This window comes from Microcaecilia unicolor, chromosome 12, assembly GCF_901765095.1.
Source record: "Microcaecilia unicolor chromosome 12, aMicUni1.1, whole genome shotgun sequence".
In the NCBI taxonomy this organism is placed as follows: Eukaryota; Metazoa; Chordata; class Amphibia; order Gymnophiona; family Siphonopidae; genus Microcaecilia; species Microcaecilia unicolor.
In genome coordinates, this window is record NC_044042.1 from 84768308 (window position 1) to 84795835 (window position 27528).

Sequence of the window (27528 nt, forward strand, 5' to 3'; positions counted from 1 at the left end):
CTCATTACTGCCTTAAGCAGGCTACCCGACTTGACAGCCGATTCTGGCAAGCAGTCCTGAGGAATTTGTTTGGTGTCTAGAATCCAACTCCACCCCCTATGACCAGTTTTCTTTGGTTCCAGGCTGCACCTTCACAACTAGTATGCAAATAGTTTCAAGTTAATTGACTTTCAGGCCTCAAAGTTTTGAGTCCCTATGGTCCTAGCATCGTTGTTTCAGTGAGCCTGGTATCTTGGGATTCCCAGCTGTGAGAATTCATAAGGCCTGCTTGTCCTCGGAGAAAGCAAAGTTACTCACCTGCAGTAGGTATTCTCCGAGGACAGCAGGCCAACTATTCTCTTATACTCTCCCACCTCTTGGAATTGTAATCTTTAGCTATCTTTTATGACTGAGGGACCCGCACTTGCACATTAGGCAGGAAGGCACCAGCGCAGGTGCAGTGGGATGCTGCCAGAAAGTTCTACAGTAATCTTGCTAGTCAGTGTCCGCACTGGATGAGTCACCCAGCTGTGAGAATACTTAACCTGCTGTTCTCTGAGAACATCTGCTAAAGGTGAGTAACTTTGTTTATTTGGAATTAGAACTAATTTGGGTTTGCAATGACAGAAGATGGGTTTTACTCTTAATTACTTTTTGAGTATTTCTGTAATTGTTTTTTCATTTTGAAAATGTAGAATATTTATATATTGGGATTTACTAACAGTCGTTATGAAGAGATTCACTTAAAGTGGTTTACAGCAAGTACTGCTTGACATAAAACAATTTTGTTAAAGCAGAACAATAGTAAAAAGACCTAACATAAGTATAAATATAATCAGTGAGATAAACTTGGAGATGACCCATTGAATCCTAGTAATAGAATTAACATCATACAGTATCAGAAATTGGGGGTGAGCAACCAAAAACATTTTGTGTTTGCTGGTTTCTTTTTCATTTTCAAATGACTCTCTCTCTCCCTCTTCCCTCCGTACCCTGTCGCACAGTCTCTCTCCCGCATGTTCCTTATCATCACACAGTTTTTCTCTTTCTCTTCCACACCCTGAGGTCAGGCTCATCTTATCAATGTAGAGAGAATTTGTATTTGCCACAGGTGATAGAAACAGTTTTATAAAAGTTGTTTCAATTTTTGCGGGATCAAAGTAGGTAATGAGACTAGTAGTATCCAAAGATTCCTGACCTGTGATTTTAGGTGGACTTCATACTTCCAAATTGTTATTGAAGTCAGGTACTTGTCCACTTGTGTTTGGAACTCACAGAATCTCTGTTTTACTTGGGATAAAGCAGAGTTTGTTGGGGGTTTTTTTTGCCCATTCCTAAGTTTCTGTTAGACACACAGCCAGTTTACTCAAGGCTGTGGGTAGATCTGGTTCAGTGGGTATGAGTAGCTGTACATCATCAGCTTAGATAAAGAATTTTGTGTCCATCGATCTAAGCAGCTCAACCAAAGGCTTGAAGTAGATATTAAATAAAATGAGAGACAGTATGAATCTCTGTGGCACCCCCACAGTTCAGTGCCCAAGGTAATGATATGCTGTTGCTGATCAGAACTGATTGTTGTTTATCTGACATATAGGATTTGAACTATACCTGTTTGTGACAGCCTAGTAAGTGTGAGATAGTAATCCACAGTGAAATTCTGCAGCACTAGTATTGAGGCAGATCCTCTGTTGTGTTGATATGTTGTAAAGATCAGTGAAACAAATTCCTTCTCTAATATGTTTTGAATTCCATTGATAGACAGTGGAGTGTGAGACGTGTACGAGGGTTGAAGACACTATCTGGCAGATATTCAGCCAGTGTCTATCACTTAACTTCACTGGCTAGATTAGTCCCCAGGATTCAGTGCTGGGCCATGTCCAGGCACCGGTACTGAATATCGGGGGCTACATTTGGTGGCAGTGCCTGCCGGAGCCTATGCAGGTCCCCGGTCAATATTCAGCTGAATATCAGCCGGGGCCCACATAACTATATTTTACCTTCAGAAGCCCCAGTCCCCCTCCCGGTCTACAGAATGCCCCGTTCCTTTCTACCCTTCTCCCCAGCCCATGAGAATAAAAAACCCTCCCCCCTCAAAATGAGCCCCCCCCCCCCCCGAGGTCTATGTAGGCCCTCCCACCCAAGTCTACCTATATCCCTGGTGGTCCTGGTGGGGGCACTGGATGGAATTAGGACAGGGAAAGGAGATTGGATTTGATATACTGCCTTTCTGTGGTTACAATCAAAGCGGTTTATATATTATACACAGGTACTTATTTGTATCTGGGGCAATGGAGGATTAAGTGACTTGCCCAGAGTCATAAGAAGCCGCACTGGGAATTGAACCCAGTTTTCCAGGTTCTCAGGCCACTGCACTAACCATTAGGCTACGCCTCCAGTCCTGCTTTTGATCTGTCCTAAATTTGCCTGCTTAGCTATGGGGGTGCTAGCACTGAATACGCCAGCACCCACATAACTGTCAACTGCTTCCAAACGCCCCCCCTGTTCCTGCCCATTTTTTTAATGGACAGTCAGAGGCAATATGTAGCACCACAGCCCAGTTTAGTGCCGCTGATTAATGGGGGGGGGGGGGGGGGTAGGTGGCCTCAGGCAATTTAAGCGGTCAGGAGCCTCTCCTGCTCGCTTAAATCACTTTGATTATCAGCCGGTATGTTTAGCCAAATAAAGAGATAATTTTGTAAGTCTGCACAGATTTGAGGGCCATTTCCATTATACCAGTTTTCAAAGGGAAAGTGCCTACTTTGCCTTTGAAAAATATTTTCTAAAGCTACTCACACATGGTTGCACCTGCTAATTTGTGTAAAGTGTTTTTTCAGGGAAATATATCCATTCTTTAGAAAATCCCAATGTATGTGCATAAATTCAAACCCCCTCCCCCAATACCTCTGCTTCCTGCAGGTAAAAGTACTTGCAAAACAGCATTATGCTGAATTTTTACTTCATTGTCAGGTGAGTAATTTTGGAAAAGGTCATTCTGCACTGTTTTAGTCACAGAAATGGCTTTGAAAATTATCTTCCCCATTTGAGGAACTTCATCAGCATTCGGGATATTAATGCTTATGGTTATAATACAGAGCTGAACAGGTAGATTAGATGCCATAAATCTCTAGTTAATGGAACCCGAGAGACACAAATAAACAACTGTGTAACCTGGACTTCGGTGACTGGAATGGTCAAGGGATAAAACGTGCTGTCTCAGCACTGTCTGTGTCCTTGTTGAGTAACTTTACTGTTTTTCTTGTGCTAGGATCATGTCCTGGGGCTGTCACTGATTCATGTGTTGATGATGGCATTAAAAAGTAAGTCACTACTTTTTCCTGATGAAGAGAGAATGGTCAGACGTTTGATAGGAATGTAATGCCATGCCATCTATGAGAAGGAAACCAAGGGAAATGCTCAAAGACTGAGGCACGAGCCCAAAAGGGCCACAGTCAGTGTTGTCAAATAAAGCAAAAAAGTAAGGGAAGCAACTGCCTCTGTGTGAGTCTGAGAAAGACAGTCAGAGATAGTAATTGTCAAATGAAGCTATGGTTATCTTACAATATTATTCTGAATGAGTGGCAATGAGGTGTATTTTCAAAGCACTTATACTTACAAAGTTATGTAGGGGCTCATTTTCAAAGCACTTAGACTTACAGGTGCTTTGAAAATGAGTCCCATTGTGTCTAATTTTGAGAGAGAAGCCACCGTGAGCAAATGAAGTAGTGGATATGTTATTCATTTACAGTTGCAACAGTCATAACCCATAGCCTGAAATTTTGGCTGCCCCAAATTTAGGAGAATTTTTATTTGAACCATGACACTCAGCTGTTTAGATGTTATGCAGAATATTTTCCTACATCTAGGTGGCCAAATTTTAAGGCCAGTTAGCTTTGGCTGAAGGTTTGTGTGTATAACCTATCTCCCTTGAGCCTTAATAGCACCTCTCTTGCCCCCCCCCCCCCCAAGCTTGTGATTCCCTACCTCCCACTGCACAATATAACAAAGATCCTGGAGCAGCCTTCTCCCTCCCCCCCACCCCCCCACCCCCCACAGCAAGAAAAACTCAACACCCCCTGCCAATTCTGTGCAGTCAGAAGATCCAGACCACACTGACATCCCCCTGAAATTTACAGTTATGATTTTGAGGGTCTTTTTCCAACTTATCGTTTATTAAAATTAGCTATACCACTTTCTATGCAAGCAAATTAAACCAGTTTACTTATAAAATAACAATAAAAGCAAAAAATCAGAAAAAAACCCATCAATTTAAGATAGGAAAGACCTGACTGCTTTTGCCATTCAACAAGATTCAATCATACAAGACAAAAAGCTTACATATAGAGCAAATTAACATAATCCACTCATAAAATCAAACCCACATGTTTTCCTCTAACATCCTGCTGACTCCCACTGCAGAATCCACCCGGACCTACAAAAGGAAAGAATGGTGAACAAAATGAGTTTTCAGCAAAGCCTGAAAAGACACATATGATGATTCCATAATGCTGGTGAGACAAAATAAAAAGCACTGGATCTAGTGGATTCCCACCTAGCTTTAGACGGATGAGGAAGAACTAGCCTATTGTCATGTAATGAAAGCAAAGTACGATATGGTGTATAGGGAGTCACCATAAAGGAGAGATAAGCAGGAGTACCACTGTAGAGGACCTTATGAGTTAAAAGTAGCACCTTAAATGAAGCAAGGTCAAAACAAGAGGCTCGGCAAAGAATCCGTGCTACAGTATTTTGTAATATTTGCAGCCTTTTAAGATTATATTTGGTAATCCCCTCATAAACAACATTACAGTAATCGTATCTGAAATGAAAAACATAAAACAGAGAACAAAGAGCATCAAAATCCAATGTTGCAAATTGCCCTCGGAAGAAAAAAACCTGTTTTAACAAGCTGTGATATCTGAGGTCCAAAGGACAAGGTGGAGTCCAAGAAATAACGGAAGGATGAATTAATATTCAGTGGAGACATGGACCAGGCAACCCAGCAGGCCGCTATTTTCTGAGGATTCAAGACTAAATGGTGGTCTTTTCGCCAGCCTGCCACACGTTCTAAACAGATTTGAAGTGGCTGGAAGTCCATTGAGCTTGAGTCTGTATAATAGACTAAAAGAAAAACATCAGCATATGAATATGAGCTAATCCCCAAAGACTGTAAAAGTAGAGCCGGAGGACTAACAAATAAAGAGAATTGGGGAAAGCACTGACCCCTGAGGAACACCACATGTTAGGGGAAAGGAGGCAGAAGCTGAAGAAGATTGGACTACCTGACAAGTACATTGTCCAAGAAAAGAAGTAAACCACTCTAAAACCGTGCCAGTAATACCAAGACAAGAAAGACGGTGCAAGAGAAAATCACCATTAATGAGATCAAATGCTGCAGATAAATCAAGAGAAACTGGCAGAAGGAATGATATGGTATGGGTAACGCATCTAATATACCACTTTTCTGTGATACAACCAAAACTGTTTACATTTGTTATATACAGGTGCTTTCTCTGTCCCTAGTGGACTCACAGTCAAAGTTTTTTTGTACCTGGGGCAAGAGAGGGTTAAGTGACTGCTATTCTCCCTTCTGTTAGCACTTTGGACCTATACTGATTGGCATAATAAAGCAAAATGAAGCATTCCTTATCATCTTGCTAGACCAGAGCCAACCAATGGGTTGCGCCTCCATACTGGTAGATGTGGGGCAGATAAATCTGAATATTCAAATGACTTCACTGCTGTATGCAGTCTCGAATACCTCAGTATTTGTATACCTTCAGCAGAAAGTGCAGATAGGACTGATGTAGCAGGATAGGCACTCGGCCTGACTCCTTAGGCCACAGTCTATAGATTGCAGCTCTGAAGTAGTCTGATTGCAGCTCTGAAGTAGTCTGTGGCTGTTGCTCCTGGGTCTAGATCCATGGTCCTCTTCCCAGCTGTGCCAGAGCAGCTTTGCCCTTTGTGACCCTGAGCTTGGCCTACGAGCTTCCCTCAGGTGTCGGGGTTCTCGGGGACCCCTGTCTGTAGGGTGAGACCTTTTGTGATTTGGTCTAACTCTGCCCCCCCCCCCGCCCTCCCTTCCTCTGGGTCTCTCTGTGAAAAAAACAAGGAGAGCAATGGGGGGGTTCTTCTTATATCACAACAGCTCCTTTAAATAGATACAGGAGCCGCGCAAAATCAGAACAGCGGAGGGACAGAGGAACTCAAATGTTACCAGTTGTGGTGGTGCCTCTGGGACCTTAGCTGTGCTGGAAGCCAACATGGGGCCGATAAGCTGGCAGGCAGGAGATGTGGGACCTGGGGGAGCTGGTGTTTTAGCACCATAGTTGGTGTTTCCTCTGCTGCAACAGGGATAGAGAAGCTGTGGGTTCACATAGTACTGCAAAGAAACATCTTCCATTGGAATATTAGTTGGGAACGGCTGAGCCAGCAGAACCCATTTCCAAGGCAACCTATAGAGAGCCAGTTTCAGTTGGAAAATATGACAATCTTGCTGCCTGCCAGCATGACTCCCACAGAAGTGGCATCAGACCAGGATTCAGTGCCTGTTGCAGCAGAGAGTTCTTTTTTGTTTCCACAGTGGACAAGGGTCTGTGACTGGCGCTATGGAGCCCCAGATGGATTTTGGGCCTCATTTGTATCATGCCCTTTCTGAGGTTCTCAGGACAGTGATTACAGAGCTTCAAGACTCTTTTCAGGCTGTGGGCCCTCCTCAAGCTTCAGGGTTAGCCATAGGGTTGTCCTTTGGGGAAGTCAATGCCCCCAAGTGGCATAAGTGCTCCTTCACTGCCATTCAACAAGAAAATAGTCTGCACTGGAGGTTCCTGGACCTTCTCCAAGATGATGGTTGTCATGGCAGCCTTTCTTCTGAAGGAGGGCATCCATGTACATACATACATGGACATCTGGCTCATTCAAGCAGACTTAGAAGCAGCCTCTTGAGTGGCAGTAGTGAGGGTGATTCAGCTGTTAGAAGGCCTTGGTTGGGTAATGAATTATGGCAAGAGTCAATTGGCTGTAATGTAGTACCTTGGGGTGCTCTTCGAGATGGGGCAAAGGATAGTTTTTCCGACTTGGGGCAGAGTGGACAAGCTCCTGTTCCAATGATCTCACTTCTTCTCTCAGGCTCCAAGAGACTGAGATTATCTGCAGCTTTTGAACTTCATGCTTCAAGGTCACTGCCATGAGTGCGAATGCTCATGTGTCTGCTTCAGCAGATCTTGTTGACCTGCTGGTCTTTCAATTCCCAGCAGTTTGAAGTGATGTTTTCTCTCTCAGCCCATTTCAAGGTGATGCATGTGGGAAAAAAGAACCCAAATTGTAGCTACGTCATGCAAGGTTCCACGTTAGGAGTTACGGACCAAGAAAGGGATCTGGGTGTCGTCGTCGATAATACACTGAAACCTTCTGCTCAGTGTGCTGCTGCAGCTAGGAAAGAGAATAGAATGTTATTAGGAAAGGTATGGAAAACAGGTGTGCGGATGTTATAATCCCATTGTATCGCTCCATAGTTCGACCGCACCTTGAGTATTGTGTTCAATTCTGGTCGCCGCATCTCAAGAAAGATATAGTAGAATTAGAAAAGGTGCAGCAAAGGGCGACTAAAATGATAGCGGGGATGGGACGACTTCCCTATAAAGAAAGACTAAGGAGGCTATGGCTTTTCAGTTTGGAGAAGAGACGGCTGAGGGGAGACATGATAGAGGCATATAAAATAATGAGTGGAGTGGAACAGGTGGATGTGAAGCATCTGTTCACGCTTTCCAAAAATACTAAGACTAGGGGGCATGCGATGAAACTACAGTGTAGTAAATTTAAAACAAATCGGAGAAAATTTTCCTTCACCCAACGCATAATTAAACTCTGGAATTTGTTGCCAGAGAACGTCGTGAAGGCGGTTAGCTTGGCAGAGTTTAAAAAGGGGTTAGACGGTTTCCTAAAGGACAAGTCCATAAACCACTACTAAATGGACTTGGGAAAAATCCACAATTCCAGGAATAACATGTATAGAATGTTTGTAGGTTTGGGAAGCTTTGCTAGGTGCCCTTGGCCTGGATTGGCTCCTGTCGTGGACAGGATGCTGGGCTCGATGGACCCTTGGTCTTTTTCCAGTGTGGCATTACTTATGTACTTATGATGGTCCATTCAGTTTCATTTGTTGAAGGAAGTTCCTCTGGATGGGTGTTGGTTGTAACGGATGCCGGTCTGTCAGACTGGAGGTGCACACTGCAGCAACATAAAAACGTAAAAGCCATACTGGGTTAGAACAGTGGTCCACCTAGCCCAGTATCCGGTTTCCAACAGTGGCCAATCCAGGACATAAGTACCTGGCAGAAACCCAAATAGTAGCAACATTCCATGCTACCAATCCCAGGGCAAGCAGTGGCTTCCCCATGTCTATCTCAATAGCAGACTATGGACTTTTCCTCTAGGAATTTGTCCAAACCTTATTTAAACCCAGATACGCTAACCGCTGTTACCACATCCTCCGGCAATGAGTTACAGAGCTTAACTATTTGCTGAGTGAAAAGATATTTCCTCCTATTTGTTTTAAAAGTATTTCCATGAAATTTCCTTGAGTGTCCCCTAGTCTTTGTACTTTTTCAAAGAGTCAAAAATTGATTCACTTCTACTTGTTCTACACCACTCAGGATTTTGTAGACCTCAATCATATCTCCCATCAGCCATCTCTTTTCCAAGCTGAAGAGCTCTAACCTCTTTCACCTTTCTTCATATGAGAAGAGTTCCATCCCCTTTATAATTCTGGTTGCTCTTCTTTGAGCATTTTCTAATTCTGCTATATCTTTTTTGAGATGTGGCAACCAGATTTGAACACAGTATTCAAGATGAGGCATTATAGTATTCTTGGTCTTATTCACAATCCCATTCCTAATAATTCCTACCATCCTGTTGGCTTTTATGGCTGCTGCTGCCACCACCACACACTGAGCAGAAGATTTCAGCATATTGTCTACAATGACACCTAGATCTTTTTCTTGGGTGCTGACTCCAAGGTGGACCCTAGCATCAGATAACTATGATTTGGATTATTCTTCACAGTATGCATCACTATGCATTTGTCCACATTAAATTTCCTCTGCCATTTGGATGCCCAGTCTTCTAATCTCCTAAGGTCTCCCTGCAGTTTTTCACCGTCTGCATGTGTTGTTTTAACAACTTCGAATAATTTTGTGTCATCTGCAGATTTAATCACCTCACTTGTTGTTCCAATTTCCAGATCATTTATAAATATGTTAAATAGTACCAGTACCAGTGCCAGTACAGATCCCTGCGGCATTCCACTATTCACCCTTCTCCGTTGAGAAAAATAGCCATTTAACCCTGCCCTCTGTTTTCTGTCCAATAACCAATTCCTAATCCACGACAGAACTTTGCCTCCTATCCCATGACTCTTTAATTTTGTCAGGAGTCTCTCATGACGAACTTGTGAAAAGCTTTCAACTGGCTCATCTTTATTGACATGTCTATTCATGCCTTCAAAGAAATGAACCATGTAACCCAGGGGTGCTGGTCACCTGTAGAAGCAGCTCTCTGGATCAGTCTTCTGGAGACGAGCAATTCATTTAGCTTTCCTTCACTTTCTTCCCTGTCTGGAAGAGAAGACTGTGTGATGTTGGGGAACACCAAAGCAGTGGCTTATGTCATAAACAAGGGGTCTCTAGGAGCATAGTGATAGGTTCGCAGTGCTGTGCAGCTGGGTGGAATCTCATCTCCTGGCACTCGGGCAGCATACATTGCAGGGACAGAAAGCACGTAAATAGACTGTCACAATCAAAAGATCAAAATCTTTTGATTGTGACAGTCTGTTTACGTGCTTTCTGTCCCTGCAATGTATGCTTGAGAGAATTGGAATTGGAATTGGAATTTAGTCCCACCATATTCCAGCCGCTAGTGAAATGCTGGGGAAAGCCCCTGTTTGATCTTTTGGCAACTTAGCGAAATGCTACATGCTTTGCCGACTTCAGTTACATGAAAGGAGAAGGTGCAGTGGAAATCCAGCCTTGGCCTTAGCAGGAGCTCCTCTGTGTCTTTCTGCCTTGGCCCCATTTTGAGCTGAGAGATCCACAGGATTGCAGAGCACCCTTTTCTGATGATCTTTGTTGCCCTGGATAGGCCAATTCTGCCTTGGTATGCAGATCTACTCAAATTACTTGCGGAACCACCTGTCCTAGGGTTCAGGCCTTCTGCGTCAAGGTCCAGTGATCCTGGAGGATCTGGATCCCTTTTAGCTTATGGCCTGGCTCTTGAGAGGCTCTCTGCATCCTTAGCTTATGTGTGTATCTGAACAAAAAAATGTTTGAACACTGGTGAGCAGACTAGGGGTGCTGAGCCCCCAGGGCAGAACTGTCTGTGTTTTTTGGCTTCTGCTAGGAGGGTCTGGAGCAGAATTTCGTTTTTAATTCACTTTTAGGCTCATGTGGTAGTTCTGGTGTGATTATGAGATGTGTGAGGAATGTCCTTGGGGTCCTATCCAGATGTGGTGCACTTCCTCTGGGGGTTGAACACATCCTCCCTTCCAAAGCACCTTGGTGTTTACTTGATCTTGAGAGCATTAGGCTTTACGGAATGTGTCTCTTCAAGATCCTATCCTTGAAAGTGGTATTCGTGGTGGCCATTTCTTCAACATGCAGGATTTCTGAGTTGCAAGCCCAGTTAGTTCCAATTAATGCTTTTTGGACATGTATCTTTCTTTTCCCATCCCAGAAAAGAGGCTTACCAAATCAGCCGACCACCTTCACTTGGATTTTTCTAACCGGAGGGCAATTCAATTTGGGTGCCACTAATGTTCACCTCCTGGGATCGACTAAACCTTTTATTTTATGGGTGTGGCCAGATGAGTTGAGAGACTCCTGCTCTTTTTCCCTGGAGGTACTCATTCTAGAGGCAGGAATCGCCTCACCTATGAGATGAGAAAAGAAAGGGTTAATCTATCTTATTTCAGTAATGGATTTATGTGAGGAGTCAACACTATTGTCAAGACTTTCCCTGTTTCCATACATAATTTCTCAGATGCACTCGTTCTTCTGTGCACGTATCTGGTAGCTTTGAGTTTTTGTTTCTTCCTCCTGACAGTCAGTATTACTGAGAGAGACTGGAAAATACATATGTATAGTTAAGGATCTGTTTGCAACATTGATATCTTTGTCAGTAAGGGGCAAAGTAAATACTTTATCACTCCCTTCATCATATGACTCCTGTTGTCTTCTGATCTCAGTATGCTTATGCACAGGGGATTCAGCAGCTAGTATAAGTAATGTTTACATTTGGGGATCAAACTGTAACTAAGTTTTGTCCTACATTAGGATAGATTTCTTTTACTATCACTATCCTCCATTCTTGTTCAGTATCTCCCCTCTGTGTCCTTAACCCTCCCTCCACCCCCATGTTCAGCATCTCTCCTCTCTGTGTTCCTATCCTTCTACTATGTTCAGCATGGCTCCTCTGTCTCTGCCTTCTCTCCCTCCCTTTGTCCTGCTTTTCCTCACTCTGTCTTCACTGCACAACATGGCTTAGCATCTTTCCTGTCCTTCCCAAGTGGTCCACCATTTCTCCACCCCAGATCCTGGAGAAAATCCTGTTCCAATCTGATAGTCAGCAGGACAGTGATCTTGGAGTGGGTTAGCTAGAAGAAAATGATTGGCCGTGTCCAAATGAAGATCTAAATCCAACAGAAAATCTGTGGTGTCAGGGGGTTTGAAGGCTTATGCAGTTGAAACTTTAGTTCCTTCTTAATTTTTTGAATATTTCTATAATTGTTCTTTCCCATTTGAAAATATTGAGTATGTTGTGTAGGTTAATGAAATAAACCTTTTAATGCATTTTGAATGTACTTTGTGGACTGTAGAATGTTAAAAAAAAATGTGCACAAATTTAAAGGTTTTTGCAAGGCATAGTAACTTGCTCTGTCTTGTCGTTTTACCCAAATATTTCTCTGTTCTCTTACAGTAGGAGAGTGTGCATCAAACAGAATGATGAGGACATTGCACAGATTGGGAAAAAGAGAATTCGGTAAGCAACTTGTCTTTTTCAATATCAGTCATCAAAACTGAATTCAACAATTGAATAACTGCATGAATGTGTGCTTTCCAGAGACACAGAAGGCGGTAAATAAATTCTAATAAATAAATAAAATGGTACTTGTATACTGCTACTACCATATTGTTCTAAACAGTTCACAAATCCAAGGAATACCAGGACATACTCCTGGGAATTACAGAAAAAATACAATATAAAATAACCTGAAACATATTTCCTGAATAATAAAGGACCTCAAACAGTGCGGTTTGGTAAAAGAGGCCCAAAGTCTTAAGTTTTCTTCTGAAAACCTGTTAAGAATAAAATTGATGAAAACATACAGAGATCTCTTGCCAGGTTTTAGGAGTCTGATAAGTAAGCAACATTTCATATATCTTAAATCTCTTCTGACCTCTAACATAAAGAAAGGCAAAAGGAGAATTAATAGTTTGCCTATTTCTAATAATAGTAACAAATTGAAAATGAGAAGGTAAATATTCTGGACAAGCTCCATCTAAAACCGTAATAAAAAAACATGAAAACTTGAATAAAATCTAGCTTCTATAGGGAGCCAGTGTAACCTAAGTACCTTGAAATACCATCATGTTTGTTTAAAGCAAAGATCAGACAGACCGCAGTGTTCTGTATTGTCTGAAGTCTTTTTAACATTTGTTTGGTGCCAGGTAAATAAATAAGATTACAGTAGTCAAGTTTAGACAATAATAAACTCTGAACCAACAATCTAAATTGAACAGTTTTGACATTTTTCTTAACTCATCTTATTTTTTTTTTGTTACATTTGTACCCTGCGCTTTCCCACTCATGGCAGGCTCAATGCGGCTTAAATGGGGCAATGGAGGGTTAAGTGACTTGCCCAGAGTCACAAGGAGCTGCCTGTGCCTGAAGTGGGACTCGAACTCAGTTCCTCAGGACCAAAGTCCACCACCCTAACCACTAGGCCACTCCTCCACTGTTTTGTTTGTTTGTTTGTTTGTTTGTTGTTTTTTTTTGTTACATTTGTACCCCGCGCTTTCCCACTCATGGCAGGCTCAATGCGGCGGGCAATGGAGGGTTAAGTGACTTGCCCAGAGTCACAAGGAGTTGCCTGTGCCGGGAATCGAACTCAGTTCCTCAGGACCAAAGTCCACCACCCTAACCACTAAGCCACTCCTCCATGGAATGTTGCTATTCCACTAGCAACATTCCATGTAGAAATCGGTCCTTGCAGATCACCAATGTGGCCGCGCAGGCTTCTACATGGAATGTTGCTAGTGGAATAGCAACATTCCATGTAGAATCTCCAATAGTAGCAACATTCCATGTAGAATCTCCAATAGTATCTATTTTATTTTTGTTACATTTGTACCCTGCGCTTTCCCACTCATGGCAGGCTCAATGCGGCTTACATGGGGCAATGGAGGGTTAAGTGGCTTGCCCAGAGTCACAAGGAGCTGCCTGTGCCTGAAGTGGGAATCGAACTCAGTTCCCCAGGACCAAAGTCCACCACCCTAACCACTAGGACACTCCTCCACTGTTGCTACTATTTGAGATTCTACATGGAATGTTAATGTTGCTATTCCACTAGCTACATTCCATGTAGAAGCCTGCCCTTGCAGATCAGCAATGCGGCCACGCAGGCTTCTGATTCTGTGAGTCTGATGTCCTGCACGTATGTGCAGGACGTCAGACTCACAGAAACAGAAGCTTGCACGGCTGCAAGGGCAGGCTTCTACATGGAATGTTGCTAGTGGAGGAGTAGCCTAGTGGTTAGGATGGTGGACTTTGGTCCTGGGGAACTGAGGAACTGAGTTCAATTCCCACTTCAGGCACAGGCAGCTCCTTGTGACTCTGGGCAAGTCACTTAACCCTCCATTGCCCCAGGTACAAATAAGTACCTGTATATGTAAGCCACATTGAGCCTGCCATGAGTGGGAAAGCGCGGGGTACAAATGTAACTAAAATAAATAAAATAAAATAAGTTGTTTGGGCTTCCTGTCCTCTGTTTCGCTGGTCTGCTCATCTTCTGTAAGCAGTTACCAGACATTAAAAAAAAAAAACACTTAGAAAATGCCATGTGTTAAATCACCTAACATGAGATTTTATGTATTTGGATGGGTGGGGGTGGGGGAGTAAGGAGGAGCAGACACAGATATTAACATGCATCACCTCCAGAGGAGACCTTCGCTGCTTCTATGGTAACAGCGACTAGAAAATATTACTGCATAGGTTTATGCTGGTAACATCTGTTAAATTTTGCCATTACCACATGTTAATGGCAGATCCATATCACAGTTTAATAAATAGGTCCCATGATGAGTTAATGACTACAGTTAAAATTGTAAGGTAAAAAATTCTATAAAGTCAAAACAGTAAAGGGGTAAATTTTTAAATAGCTCACATAGTTGCTGTCACGCTTCTCACGACACACTGGGTCTGTGAGCCCTTGGGCCGCTGCCGAGAAGTGGCAGCGGCAGGCAAATCACCCAAACACGAGGCAAGGCAGACCACAGACAGACAGGCGCAGGCCGGACTGGAGCAGCTGGACTGGAACAGAAGCACTAAGCAGCAGCAGGAGAATAGTCCATGAATCAAGCAGAGTCTTACCAGCAGGCAGCAAGCAGCAGAGAAACCAGGAACCAAACAGAGTCTATAGGCTGGCGGCAATCAGAAGAAAACCAGGAATCAAGCAGGGACTTGGGCAGGCAGCAAACTGAAGAATAAACCAGGAAACACGCAGGGTCTTGGCAGGCAGCAAACTATAGAATAGTCCAGGAACACAAGCAGGGTCAAAAACAGGCAAAGCAAGCATTCAGGGCAGGAACCACAACAGACCAACAAGAACACAACTGAAGACCTTTGTTGCCAAGGCAAAGCCTGAAAATTCCCAGGTGCTTAATAAAGGCAACATACAAGGGAGTTCACCAGGTAAGGGTGCTGCTAAGTTCCAAAAATCCCAAGACAGTCTGGAAGGCTGGAAGATCTGTACCGGACCGGAATACCTTCTGGAACTTGGGAAACAGCAAGCAGTCAGTCCATAGCAGACACCAGGTCTAGCCACCAGGTGGTGAGATGAATGAGAGCATGAAACATGGGCAGAATCGTAACAGTTGCAAACTATGGAGGCAGTTTTAATGCCAGTAGGTTGCAGAAATAAAAAAACTACTTACATTGTTTCTCTTTGAAAACTAGCAAATACAAAAACTGTATGTTAAAAGCATTAGTGTACTTTGGACTTTCAAATTGTGCAGGTGGCAGAAAAGGGGGGGGGGGGGGGGAATATAGCATGCATCCATGCCAATTTTCAGCCTTCCTGCAAAGCTTGCATTTTATACTCATTGGCCTGCAAGCTGATTCTCAAAGCAGTGGCGTAGCCAGACTGCCAATTTTGGGTGGGCCTGAACCCAAAGTGGGTGGGCACAAAATTTTCTCTCTACCCCCCCCCCCCCCAGCAAAATGTAGTCACACTCAGATGCATTTGTCACACAGGGTAAAGTGCTGCTTTTCAGTGCATCAGATTTCAGACAATTTATTTAATAGCCTAATCCTTTTCAATGAGCTTTCAGAGGCCAAAACCTCCTGCCTCAGGTCAGCATAATGCTGTTACGGTATCCTCTCCTGACCTAAGGAAGGAAGTATTGGTCTCTGAAACTTTATTAACACCATATTACTTTATCCTAAATTAAAAATAAAATTATTTTCTTTACCTTTGTTGTATGGCCATTTACTTTTTCTCATTGTGTTGCTCCCAGTCTCTAGATTCTGCTTTCCTTCGTTTTCGCTTGACTCTTCTGCCAGGGTTTCCTGGCCATTTGTCATTTTTCTCTCCTTTTTCTTTGCTTTCTTCAATATTTTTCTGCCTCTCTCTGTGTCCAGATTTAATTCATTCTTACTATCCATTCTTTAATTTCCTTCATCTACTTATGGCTTTTCATCTTTTTCTCACCCTTGTTCTCCCCATGCCCCTTCCTCTTATTCTCCAATCTTTCACTACTCCCCCTTTCCATGCAGCAGCTCTCCTCTTTTTCTCCCCATCCTTCCAGTGTCTCCCCTCTTTCTCCCCATCCTTCCAATAGTCTCCCCTCTTTCTTTCTGCATCCTTCCATCCAGTGTCACCTCTTTCTCCCTACCCTTCCATCCAGCATCTTCCCTCTTTCTGCATCCTTCCATCCAGTGTCACCTCTTTCTCCCTACCCTTCCATCCAGCATCTTCCCTCTTTCTCTCCCCATCCTTCTACCCATCTACCCTCTCTCCTGATCCTTCCATCTAATGTCTCTCTCCCTCCTTCTAACCAGTGTCTATCTCTACCCTTTTCTGTTCAGTGTCCCTTCTCTCTCCACATTCTTCCACTCTCCCCTTTTTCTCTGCATCCTTTCATCCATCTCCCCTCTTTCTCTGCCATCCTCCCATCTGTTTTCCCTCTTTCTCTCCCCATCCTCCGTTTTCCCTCTTTTTCTGCCATCCTCCCATCTGTTTTCCCTCTTTCTCTCCCCATCCTCCGTTTTCCCTCTTTCTCTGCCATCCTCCCATCTGTTTTCCCTCTTTCTCTCCACATCCTTCCATTTTCCCTCTTTCTCTGCCATCCTCCCATCTGTTTTCCCTCTTTCTCTCCCCATCCTTCCATTTTCCCTCTTTCTCTGCCAACTTCCCATCTGTTTTCTCTCTTTCTCTCCCCATCCTTCCGTTTTCCCTCTTTCTCTGCCATCCTTCCGTCTGTTTTCCCTCTTTCTCTCCCGATCCTTCCGTTTTCCCTCTGTCTCTCCCATCCTCCTATCTGTTTTCCCTCTTTCTCTCCCCATCCTTCCGTCTGTTTTCCCTTTCTCTCCCCATCCTTCTGTCTGTTTTCCCTTTCTCTCCCCATCCTTCTGTCTGTTTTCCCTCTTTCTCTCCCCATCCTTCCATTTTCCCTCTTTCTCTGCCATCCTCCCATCTGTTTTCCCTCTTTCTCTCCCCATCCTTCCATTTTCCCTCTTTCTCTCCCCATCCTTCCATTTTCCCTCTTTCTCTGCCATCCTCCCATCTGTTTTCCCTCTTTCTCTCCCCATCCTTCCATTTTCCCTCTTTCTCCCCATCCTGCCATCTGTTTTCCCTCTTTCTCTCCCCATCCTTCCATTTTCCCTCTTTCTCTGCCATCCTCCCATCTGTTTTCCCTCTTTCTCTCCCCATCCTTCCGTTTTCCCTCTCTCTGCCATCCTCCCATCTGTTTTCCCTCTTTCTCTCCCCTGCCTTCCATTTTTCCACTTTCTCCCCATCCTGCCATCCATTTTCCCTCTCCCATTCAGGCCCACCAGCCCCGGCTCCCATTGCCGGCCACTGCTGCTTTTCCTGATGAGCAGCAGGGCCGGCGCTACAAAAAGAAGAAGCGCTCAGCTGACTGAGCTGAGCGCCAACGCGTCGCTAACCCGACGAGAAAAAATGTTTAAAAAAAACGCGGCACTGCACGCAGCCTCGAAGCATTGGCTGCTGGCTCTGCAGGCTCCTTCCGTCTCTTATGTCACTGCCCCTGCTTCGCTACAGGGGCAGTGATGTAAGAGACGGGAGGAGCCTGCACAGAGCCAGCAGCCAATGCTTCGAGGCTGCCTACGGTGCCGCATTTTTTTAAAAACATTTTTTCTTGTCCTTAGCGACGCGTTGGCGCTCAGCTCAGTCAGCTGAGCGCTTCTTCTTTTTGTAGCGCCGGGCGCTGGCCCTGCTGCTCATCAGGAAAAGCAGCAGTGGCCGGCAATGGGAGCTGGCACTGGACGGGCCTGGGCTGGAATTGGGTGGGCCTGGGCCCACCCAGGCCCACCCGTAGCTACGCCCCTGTCTCAAAGAGGAATTTCCTATTGAGCTTCCCTTTGAATAGTGGTGGTGCATATATGTACATGCAAATTTTGCTGGAAACCATGTATGAGAAATCAAAATAAACTCCCTGCACATATGTATCTTGGTATCCCATCCTCGTCCCCAGCAGCATCCCTTTCCCTTGGAAGAAGGGGTGAGTTTTCAAAGAGGCTTTCTCTACTTCAGGAAGCAGGTGAAAGCTCGACCCTTCAACCAGGCCTTTAATGGAAGAAGTAAATGACACCAGCTGCACATATTATAGCAGGACATGTTTATCCACTCCTACCCTAGCCAAGATAATGTTCAAGCACCTTTCTTTCTTTTTTTTTTTTGAAAGTTATCTTTATTGGTGCATGGAGACAAGCACAATGGTTCACTTACAGAACATTTCCAATCCTTGTGACACCACGTATCGGTGCGCACTGTAGAAATAAAACTGTGTATACACTAGCCTCCACATCTTTTTTTTTCATTTTTCTCCCCCCCCTTCCCCCCTCCCCCTTCCAAACCAAGAACATAGCAAACCAGACTCCCCCCCCCCTCCCGCAGAGATGCCCCCCTCTCCCCCTCTTACCATCCGTCATACTATCCTCAGCTTCCACTGTGGGGCCCATTGGCAAGAACAAGGAAAGCACCCTCCACCATATATCACGATATTGGCGATGCCACAGGCAAACAGAAAACTTAAGCGCGGTGAGTACCCAGTTAGCCATCTCCTTCATGGAATTCTTCCACAAATCAAGGGATGGGGGCACTATGTCAACCCACGCCCGCAGAATACACTTCTTTGTTAATAATGTCGCCAACAGAGCAAACTTTTGGGCTTCTCCCAACCCCTGTTCACGAAGTGAGTCTGTGCATCCCATCAGCACAGCTGAATACTTCCACTCCACTTTGCACTGCAGAATGTCCTCAGTAGCACGCAGCGCACCAGCCCATAGTGGATGTGAAGACGGACACTCCATAAAGGAGTGCAAAAAAGTACCTACACTCGTCCTGCACTTATTACAAACATCATCTTCCCACATGCCCATAATCCTCCCTCGTTCTTTGGTGATGTGCACTCTGTGTAAAATCCTGTACTGAATATCCTGCAAGGCCGCATTTGGGGTTACCTTGTGGAGACCACTGAAGACCACACCCAGCCGGTCCTCAGATATGTTCTCAGCTGTATCCACACTCCAGATCTCAGCTAAATGCGACATGTAAGGGGCTTTTTTGGAATCCCTAATCAATTGATACTACTATGACAGCTTATTTAAACTAGAAGGCAACTGCATAAAAACTTGATCCCACTGCGTGAAACACACTGACGTCCTATGTTTTGTGCTCCTGACGCAGCACATAATCCCTCACTTGAAGGTAGGCAAAGAATTGAGAACCAGAGATCTGCCAGGCACCTCTAACCTGGTCAAACGTTGGGAAGGCATCCCCTCCCAACTGTCTGAATTGTCCTATAAATCTGCATCCCTTTTCCTGCCACCCACCAAACACCGATACTCCCAGACCTGCAGGAAAAGCCACGTTTCCAGACAACGTCAGAAACAGGCTAGTTCCTTTAGTCGCCCCTCCATGCCCTCTCCACCACTTCCAAGCCATCTGCAAGGCTATCGCATACGAATTGCCCACTACTTTCCTTACCCCCTTTGCTCCCCGAGTTTCTAAAACAACAAATGGGTCGTCTGGCCACACCAACTCTCCCAAAAACCATCGAGCGCAAAAAAGCCCCTACCCGAGTGAATCTCGTGGATCCAGCGCATTAGAGCCACAACGTTATAAGCCCTCAAATCCGGTAACCGTAGGCCTCCCTGAGCTCGACTGTGGGTTAACTTAGCAAAGGAAATCCGTGGGTGCTTCGCATGCCAGACAAGTGCCCACCAAGCTCCGGGACAAGTCGTCCTTAGGCTTTCGCACCCATATCAGGAGCATCTGCAGAGGGTATAGCAGCTTGGGCAGCAAGACCATCATGACCAAAGCTATCCACCCCATAAAACTCAGTGGGAGATCCCTCCATTGATGACAGAGTTTCTTGACCACTTCCAACCGTTCTGAAACATTTCTTTTGTATACCCATGCCTGGTCTGCGCTGAGGTGAACTCCTAAATACTTGATGCCCTCTCGAGCCCAAGATAAAGGAAAATCCAGCAAAGTCTTACTGGCACATGGGTTACTAATAGGAAGTGCCTCTGAGTTCCCAAAATTAATGCTAAGGCCAGAGAATGCCCCAAAGTCCTGAAAAATATCCATTACACGCAGCAGGGTAGAGGACGCCTTGTCCTGCAACAAAATCATATCGTCCGCAAGTAGGTTAATTCTGTACTCTTCTCCTCCCACTGAAATCCCCTTCAGTGTTGGGTCTTGCCTAATTCTAGATGCCAAGGGTTCTAGCATCGATATGAACAGCAAAGGTGACAACAGACATTCCTGCCTAGTGCCTCCCTTAAGGGATAACGGTTCTGTGAGAGAATCATTGATAATAATTTGGGCAGTTGGATTACTGTACAGAGCTCGAATCTAACTCAGAAAGTCTCCTTGGATGCCAAATCGCCGCAACACCCAGAACAGATATTCCCATACCACCTTATCAAAAGCTTTTTCTGCATCCAGACTCGCCAGGATTGCATCCCCCGCTCGTCCTCTCCCTTCCAAAAGAATTCGGCTCACTTTCAAAATATTGGCAGAGGCAAACCTCCCCTGGACAAATCCCACTTGGTCGGAGTGAACCAGATGGGGGACCACTTTACCTAACCCATCCGGCCCTGGAGCTTTGGCCAGCTTCAAGTTTTTGATAGCTCGCTGAACCTCTTTCCCCTGTAGCGGCGCATTCAGCAACAGTTGCTGGGCATTAGTTAAAGAGGGAAGGGCCATATTTTCAAAGAACTCTTTGCACTTATCCTCAGAGAAGGAGCCCTCTTTATAGAGGGATAAGTAGAAGCGTACAAACTCGCCCTGAATATCTTTTAGACCCATTCTGACAACTCCCCGATTTTACTGATATAACTCTTTGCTGATCTCTGTTTTACTAGGGACGCAAGAAGCTTGCCCGTTTCGCTTCCCCATTGATGTAACCTATATTTATACAGCTTAATATTGTAGAGCACCCTTGTGTCCATTATTTACTGCATCTTTTTCCTACATTCTGCGTAAGCCTTCCTCGTTAATTCAGAGGGAGAAATGGTGAAAGCCCTGCAAGCGTTTCTTAGCTTTACCGTGAGATCCTTAATCTGTGATTCACAGCGTTTATTTTGAAATGCAACATAAGATATGATCTTGCCATGAAGTACTGCCTTTGCTGCCTCCCAATAAATTTGGGGACCCACTGACCGAATATCATTGTCAGTTGTGTAATCCATCCAGCTCTGTCATAAGTAGGGTCGGAATTCCCTATCCTGATACAATGCCGGATTCATCCGCCAACGGGACGGTCTAACCCCTCCACCCCACTGTATATCAGTCCACACCGGGGCGTAGTCCGATACATCTGGCTGTCCAATTCCTATCTGGGTTGTTATCAGGCTCACTGAGTGGGATACAAGTATATAATCAAGCCGCGAGTGAACTCCGTGCGGATGTGAAAAAAAAGTATAGTCACGCTCATCCAAGTGTTGCAGACGCCGTGCATCCATAAGTTCTAACTCATTCATCACAAAATTCACCCCTCTATCATCATGATCCTTGCCCACCTTCTTTGGAGGTCTGCAGTCTATCGATGGGTCACTGGTTAGATTGAAATCACCGCACAGAATAAGAAGATAGTCATCAAAAGTTGCCAATCTAGCTGTCAGCAGTGTAAAAAACTTGTGGGAGTAGACATTAGGCGCATAAATGCTACACAACGCCACCTTGACGCCTTGTAATGAACCCGCCACAATAATGAAGCGTCCCTCTGGATCTTGATACATCCTGTGCATGGTAAACGCAACAGCCTTTTGTATCAGTATAGCTACTCCTCTTTGCCTTCCATTATATGCAGCAAAATATATATCGCCCACCCAATCCCTCTTCAATTTGAGATGCTCTAATTTCCCCAAGTGCGTTTCCTGTAAGTGCTACATCAGCCCTTTGCCTCTTGAGTGCTTGCAGAATTTTAGTTACCATCAACATTGAGTGACAGTATCCTAAGATTAGCCATGCGCCCTCTTCGTCCAGGGGAACCATTTCCCAGTGACATACATCACTCTTGTGCCCTGAGAACCCCCCCAGCTGGGCTCCCAGACGACCATATCCTTATGTGCCTGAGGAAAAAACACCAATCCACCTCCCGAAGGGACCATGCCCCCCCCCCCCCCCCCCGCCTTCCCAGCTGCCCCGTGGTTCTTGAATTTGATGAACTGGACAGTACCCTCCCCCCTGCTCTTCCCCACCTTCCCCATCTACTCATGCATCCACAACCCCCCCCCTGTAAACCAAAACCCGAGCCCCCCAGCTGTTCCATGCATACCCCCTTATCACACCAGTTCACAACACTTACTCCTTCCTCTCACACCACCTACTCTCCCGGACTCCTCCTCCCGCGCCCTCCCTCCTTCCCCCACTAATGCCCCCCCAACTGACTTAACTTCTGAAAAAGAGAAAGAAAAACAGTACTTGCTGACAACATTCAAACTTCTGTATGCAGGCTGCCCACAGAAAACACTCGAGCTTTCAGACTGCAGAGGCCGTATGCCTCTTCTGTCCTTACAACCCCGCTCCCAGGACAATGATGATTATGTCCGTGGCACCCGAGAGTCGAGCTCTCCACACCTCGCAGCAAGTCCCTAACACTCCTGCGGCCAAGTCTCTCTCAGTTGCCCCTTCTCCCCTCAAACGCCAGCACTACAATCTGTCCACAAATGTTCCCAGCTCTGCGGGTTCTGTGAAGTACATTGTTTTATTGTCATGCAGGGCGCGTACGTTTGCAGGATACAGCAGAGCAAAGCGAATGCCCTTGTCATATAGGCGTTTGCAGTGGCATCCCATTAACTTCCCTTGATCCAACACAATTGCAGAGTAGTCCTGAAATAATAGTATTTTCTGTCCCTCAAATTCAAGGCCATGTTTTCCTCTGTACGCCTGCAGGGCTTTTTCTTTATCCATATAGTTGAAAATCGTAGCCAGCACTTGTCGCGGTCTGCGTTCGTTCTCACGTGTGGCTCCTACTCTGTGGACCCTCTCCGCACACATTACGCCTCCTTCCAATTGCAGGCCCAACTGCGTGGGAAGCCACTGTTCCACAAACTTCCATAGCTCCGTTTCCTTTACCGACTCAGGTACGCCGACAATCCTGAGATTATTGCGCCTGCTGTAGTTTTCAAGAGCATCTGCTTTCCGTGCAAGCTGATCGCACTTTTGTTCTAGCGCTGCTACTCTCCCATTCGTGCCTTCCGCCAGATCTTCGCACTGCGACACCTGCTCCTCCACCTGCTGCAGATGTGCACTGTGTCTCTCGAAAGATTCTCGGATTTGGTCCACCGAGGATTGTAATTTAGACAGCTTTTCCTCCAGCACCGCTGAGGTCTGCTGGACCAAGTCACGTATTATATCCGCCTACAGCGTCCCTGTAGTCAAGGTCTCGGGCACTGCCGCCATCTTTAGCTGCGTGCTGTAAACGCTCTTCTTCTTCCCCCGCGGGGTCTTAGCGGGCATACCCGCCTTCCTTCCAATGGATATGGTCCCACAGCCCAGCACAACAGAAGCTTTTGTCTTCAAAATTACTACCTGACCGTCTAGGGACCAATTCGGGGGCTATATTGCAGATAAATTTGCAGCTTTTTGGACCTCTGGGTCGGAGCCGGTCTTAGAAGCGTCCGCTCAGCTCTTCCGCATCATGTGACCCCTCAAGCATCTTTCTGACCTCATTTGCAACTCTCTTCAACTAGTCACTTATTTTCTTACTCCTGTTACTCTATCTTACCTATCTATATGTTCCATCTTTGCTTACACCCCGTGCTGTCTATTAAAATGTTTTATTGTGTATTGTGTTGGCATTATAATGTAGCATACTTTCAGGCTTATTTTCGAAAGAGAAGGGCGCCCGTCTTTCGACACAAATCGGGAGATGGGCATCCTTCTCCCAGGGTCGCCCAAATCGACATAATCGAAAGCCGATTTTGGGCGTCCTCAACTGCTTTCCGTCACGGGGACGACCAGTTCCTGGGGGCGTGTTGGAAGCATAGCGAAGGCGGGACTGGGGTGTGCTTAACACATTGGCGTCCTCAGCCGATAATGGAAAAAAGAAGGGCGTCCCTGATGAGCACTTGGCCGACTTTACTTGGTCCTTTTTTTCTTGTGATCAAGCCTCAAAAAGGTGCCCAAACTGACCATATGACCACCGAAGGGAATCGGGGATGACCTCTCCTTACTCCCCCAGTGGTCACTAACCCTCTCCCACCCTAAAAAAAAAACTTTAAAAATATTTTTTGCCAGTCTCAAATGTCATACCCAGCTCCCTGACAGCAGTATGCAGGTCCCTGGAGCAGTTTTAGTGGGTGCAGTGCACTTCAGGCAGGCGGACCCAGGCCCACCCCCCCTACCTGTTACACTTGTGGTAGTAAATGTGAGCCCTTCAAAACCCACCAGAAACTCACTGTACCCACATGTAGGTGCCCCCCTTCACCCATAAGGTCTATGGTAGTGGTGTACAGTTGTGGGGAGTGGGTTTTGGGAGGTTCAGCACCCAAGGTAAGGGAGCTATGCACCTGGGAGCAATTTGTGAAGTCCACTGCAGTGCCCCCTAAGGTGCCCGGTTGGTGTCCTGGCATGTGAGGGGGACCAGTGCACTATGAATGCTGGCTCCTCCCATGACCAAAGGGCTTGGATTTGGTAGTTTCTGAGATGGGCGTCCTCGGTTTCCATTATTGCCGAAACCTGGGGACGACCTAAATGTGGAGATTTGGGAGTCCCCTACCGTATTATTGAAACGAAAGATAGCCGCCCATCTTGTTTCGATAATACGGGTTTCCCCGCCCCTTTGCCTGGACGTCCTGCGAGGACATCCTCAGGAAAACTTGGGCGCCTCTTTGATTATGCCCTTCCACACCATATTGTTTATTGTTGTTTGAATATTTTTACTGCTGTAATTGTCTATTGCTTATGTTTGACGTATACTTGCTGTACACTGCCTTGGGTGAATTCCTTCAAAAGGGCGGTAAATAAATCCTAATAAATAAATATAAATAAATTACCTGCAGAGAATCTTCTTTTGAAAATAGCCATCTAAACAAATGCCAGCAATTCCTTGCAAATCAGTAAGATTTCATTTTCATTTCTTTATTAAAATTTATATTCTGTTCAATCCAAAAAGATCGAATGGATCACATCATTCTTAAAATATACATCCAAAGGGATGGCTGACACAGAATAACACTAGCATGAGATGTTAGAAGCCTTTATAACGTATTCTGTATTTTCTAAGAGAAAAACATTTTAACTTTTTATATTTTGCATAACTGTGTGATGTCATGGAATCATAAGTGTCAGGCATCCAATTTAGTGATCCATTTTTGTGCAATTATCCAAGATTTGTAATACTACTGCAAAACAGTATTCCATAAATCTTAAACGATTATTGAAATAATGGACCTAGTTTAGGAAGGACATGAAGTGGGGAATTTACATATCTAGGTAGGAATGTGGAGAATTTCCACAGCTTTTATTGGAAGGTCAGCTAAATGTAGAGCTGTACGACTGCAAGAACCAGCCCAACCATTAGACAAAACCAGGCAACAGTAGCTGGAGTCAAAGCAAAACAATACACAACTGCACAAAGTTGAAAAAAACAACAACAGCAACAGAAGTTACATTTACCAGCAGGGAGGGCGAGCAGTTTTCAAACTACCCATTCACCCAGATTATTCTAGGAGGGGTAATGTTGTGGTGATCATGATTGCTGTGGCACGGGGGGAGGGGTGTCCAAGGAGTTTGAAAAAATAAGTTGTTGGAGCAAAGCTGAAGGTTTGACTGGGGTACCTTATACCATTGCACCAGCACTGGGAGAGGGTGCACAGATGTTGGTTTTGCCTAGGGATTCAGATAACCTTGGGCTGACCCCGAGGACTGCACATTGACGTCCACACACACACTACTGTTCCCATTCTCAACATGCCTCAATCCTGTAGCTCCAGGTCCCCTTCCCCCTCATCACTCCTGTTGATCCTCTTTGACATCTTGACTCCTAGCAGTACTACCACTAGATTGCCACAGAGTCACAACAACACCCATTTTTGAACTTGGGGCAAGTGGAGATTATGCTCCCGCTAGACACCAGGAGTCCCAGTAAAGCCAGGGACAAGGATAGTAGAGTGGAGATGTAGGTGTCTGCTGGAGAGCCTCGGGGAGGGGGAGTTATTTCTGCCATGGAAGAGGTAAGGCTTCTTTCATGGAGATGGCACCTGGGGGAGGGGACAATCGGAGGGTGGGGGGATCAGATGGGATGGAGGATCTGTTGTTGCTGGGAGAAGGAAGCAGATGGCTCACAGGAGAATGAGGGGCATCAGAAAATTGGTAGGAATGATGAGATAGAATCTATGCTCAGGGGCGATGATGGGCACCGGACCTAGGCATTAATAGCTGTCCCCTACTGAGATTTCCATTGTAAGATGGAGAATCCACATCAAGATTATATACGGGGACGCTCCTTCCTACATGTTCAGCCTGGTCGACCTCCCACCTAGGAATTCCGTGCAGTCGTCCCGCACCTATCTCAATCTCCACTTTCCTAACTGCAGGAACTTAAGATATAAGCTGCTCTTTGCCTCTTCATTTTGCTTCCAGTGTCCCCTTTATTGGAATGCTCTGCCATCTGCGTTAAAAGAGACCTCTGATCACAGCCTATTCAAGAAATCCATGAAGACCTACCTATGTGATCGATCATTCTCCTCAGCTGCTTGATCTTTTGCATCTCCGCCTTCCTTTCCCCTGCAGTTTTCCCTCCCTTCCCCTTCTCTACTTTGCCCTACTGCTATTACGTTGTACTTTTCTCCTAACATTGTACGCCACATAGAGCCTGCCTTGGTGGGATTATGTGGGATATAAATGTTCACAATAAAATAAATACGTTAGACCTGCTCTAACCACTTCATCTCTCTGCTTCACCATCCTCCTGGCACAGTAAACGTAGCGAGCATTATCACATGTAAATAGCCTTCTTTTGAAAATGACTTTATATGTGTATGCCAATCTACCAGTGTAAAATCAGCCATTTGCATGTAGGGATGCTTCTAAAATAAGGATCAGTACATACTGTTCTGAAGCTCACACTCTCCCTTTTCTGCCATATGTCTCTGCAGGAGGACGGCAAAGCGTGAAATTCTTTTGTGCGACTTTGGAGGGTGCAGCAAAATCTTCTCTAATCGTCAATACCTGAATGTAAGTGTATAATCCAGAATAGAGTGAAAGACTCTATCTAGAGGAAAGTAAATAGATGACCATATGTGGTCTGAAACTCAACTGTTTGGGGAGCTAAAGTGGGATAGGGCGGGATGGAACTGATTGCATAATCTTCATGCTACATGTCCAGGCACTGAAATTACTAAAATAACGGAAACTAAAACAACTCCAAACATTTGCTGTGAATATCTGTACATTAAGGCTAATATTCAATAACAAACTGTATTTGAAAATTTTCGTAATTTAAATATTGAGTATTAAAGGATGTATTAAAGTTATAACTTCGAAGACTGTTATGGGTGCATCCTTACATCAGAAACTATTGC

At 45.1% G+C, this 27528-nt stretch overlaps 1 protein-coding gene across 2 annotated transcripts in view; it reads left to right on the plus strand.

Moving 5' to 3' along the window:
• The window catches only part of LOC115481759 (E3 ubiquitin-protein ligase ZFP91-like), a 70652-nt gene that overhangs the window by 26052 nt on the left and 17072 nt on the right, over positions 1 to 27528 (plus strand). For both annotated transcript variants that reach the window (XM_030221137.1, XM_030221136.1), the window contains exons 5-7: positions 3245 to 3296; positions 11947 to 12009; positions 27103 to 27181. In XM_030221137.1, coding sequence (XP_030076997.1) covers positions 3245 to 3296; positions 11947 to 12009; positions 27103 to 27181 — 194 coding nt within the window. The remainder of the gene's footprint in view (positions 1 to 3244; positions 3297 to 11946; positions 12010 to 27102; positions 27182 to 27528) is intronic.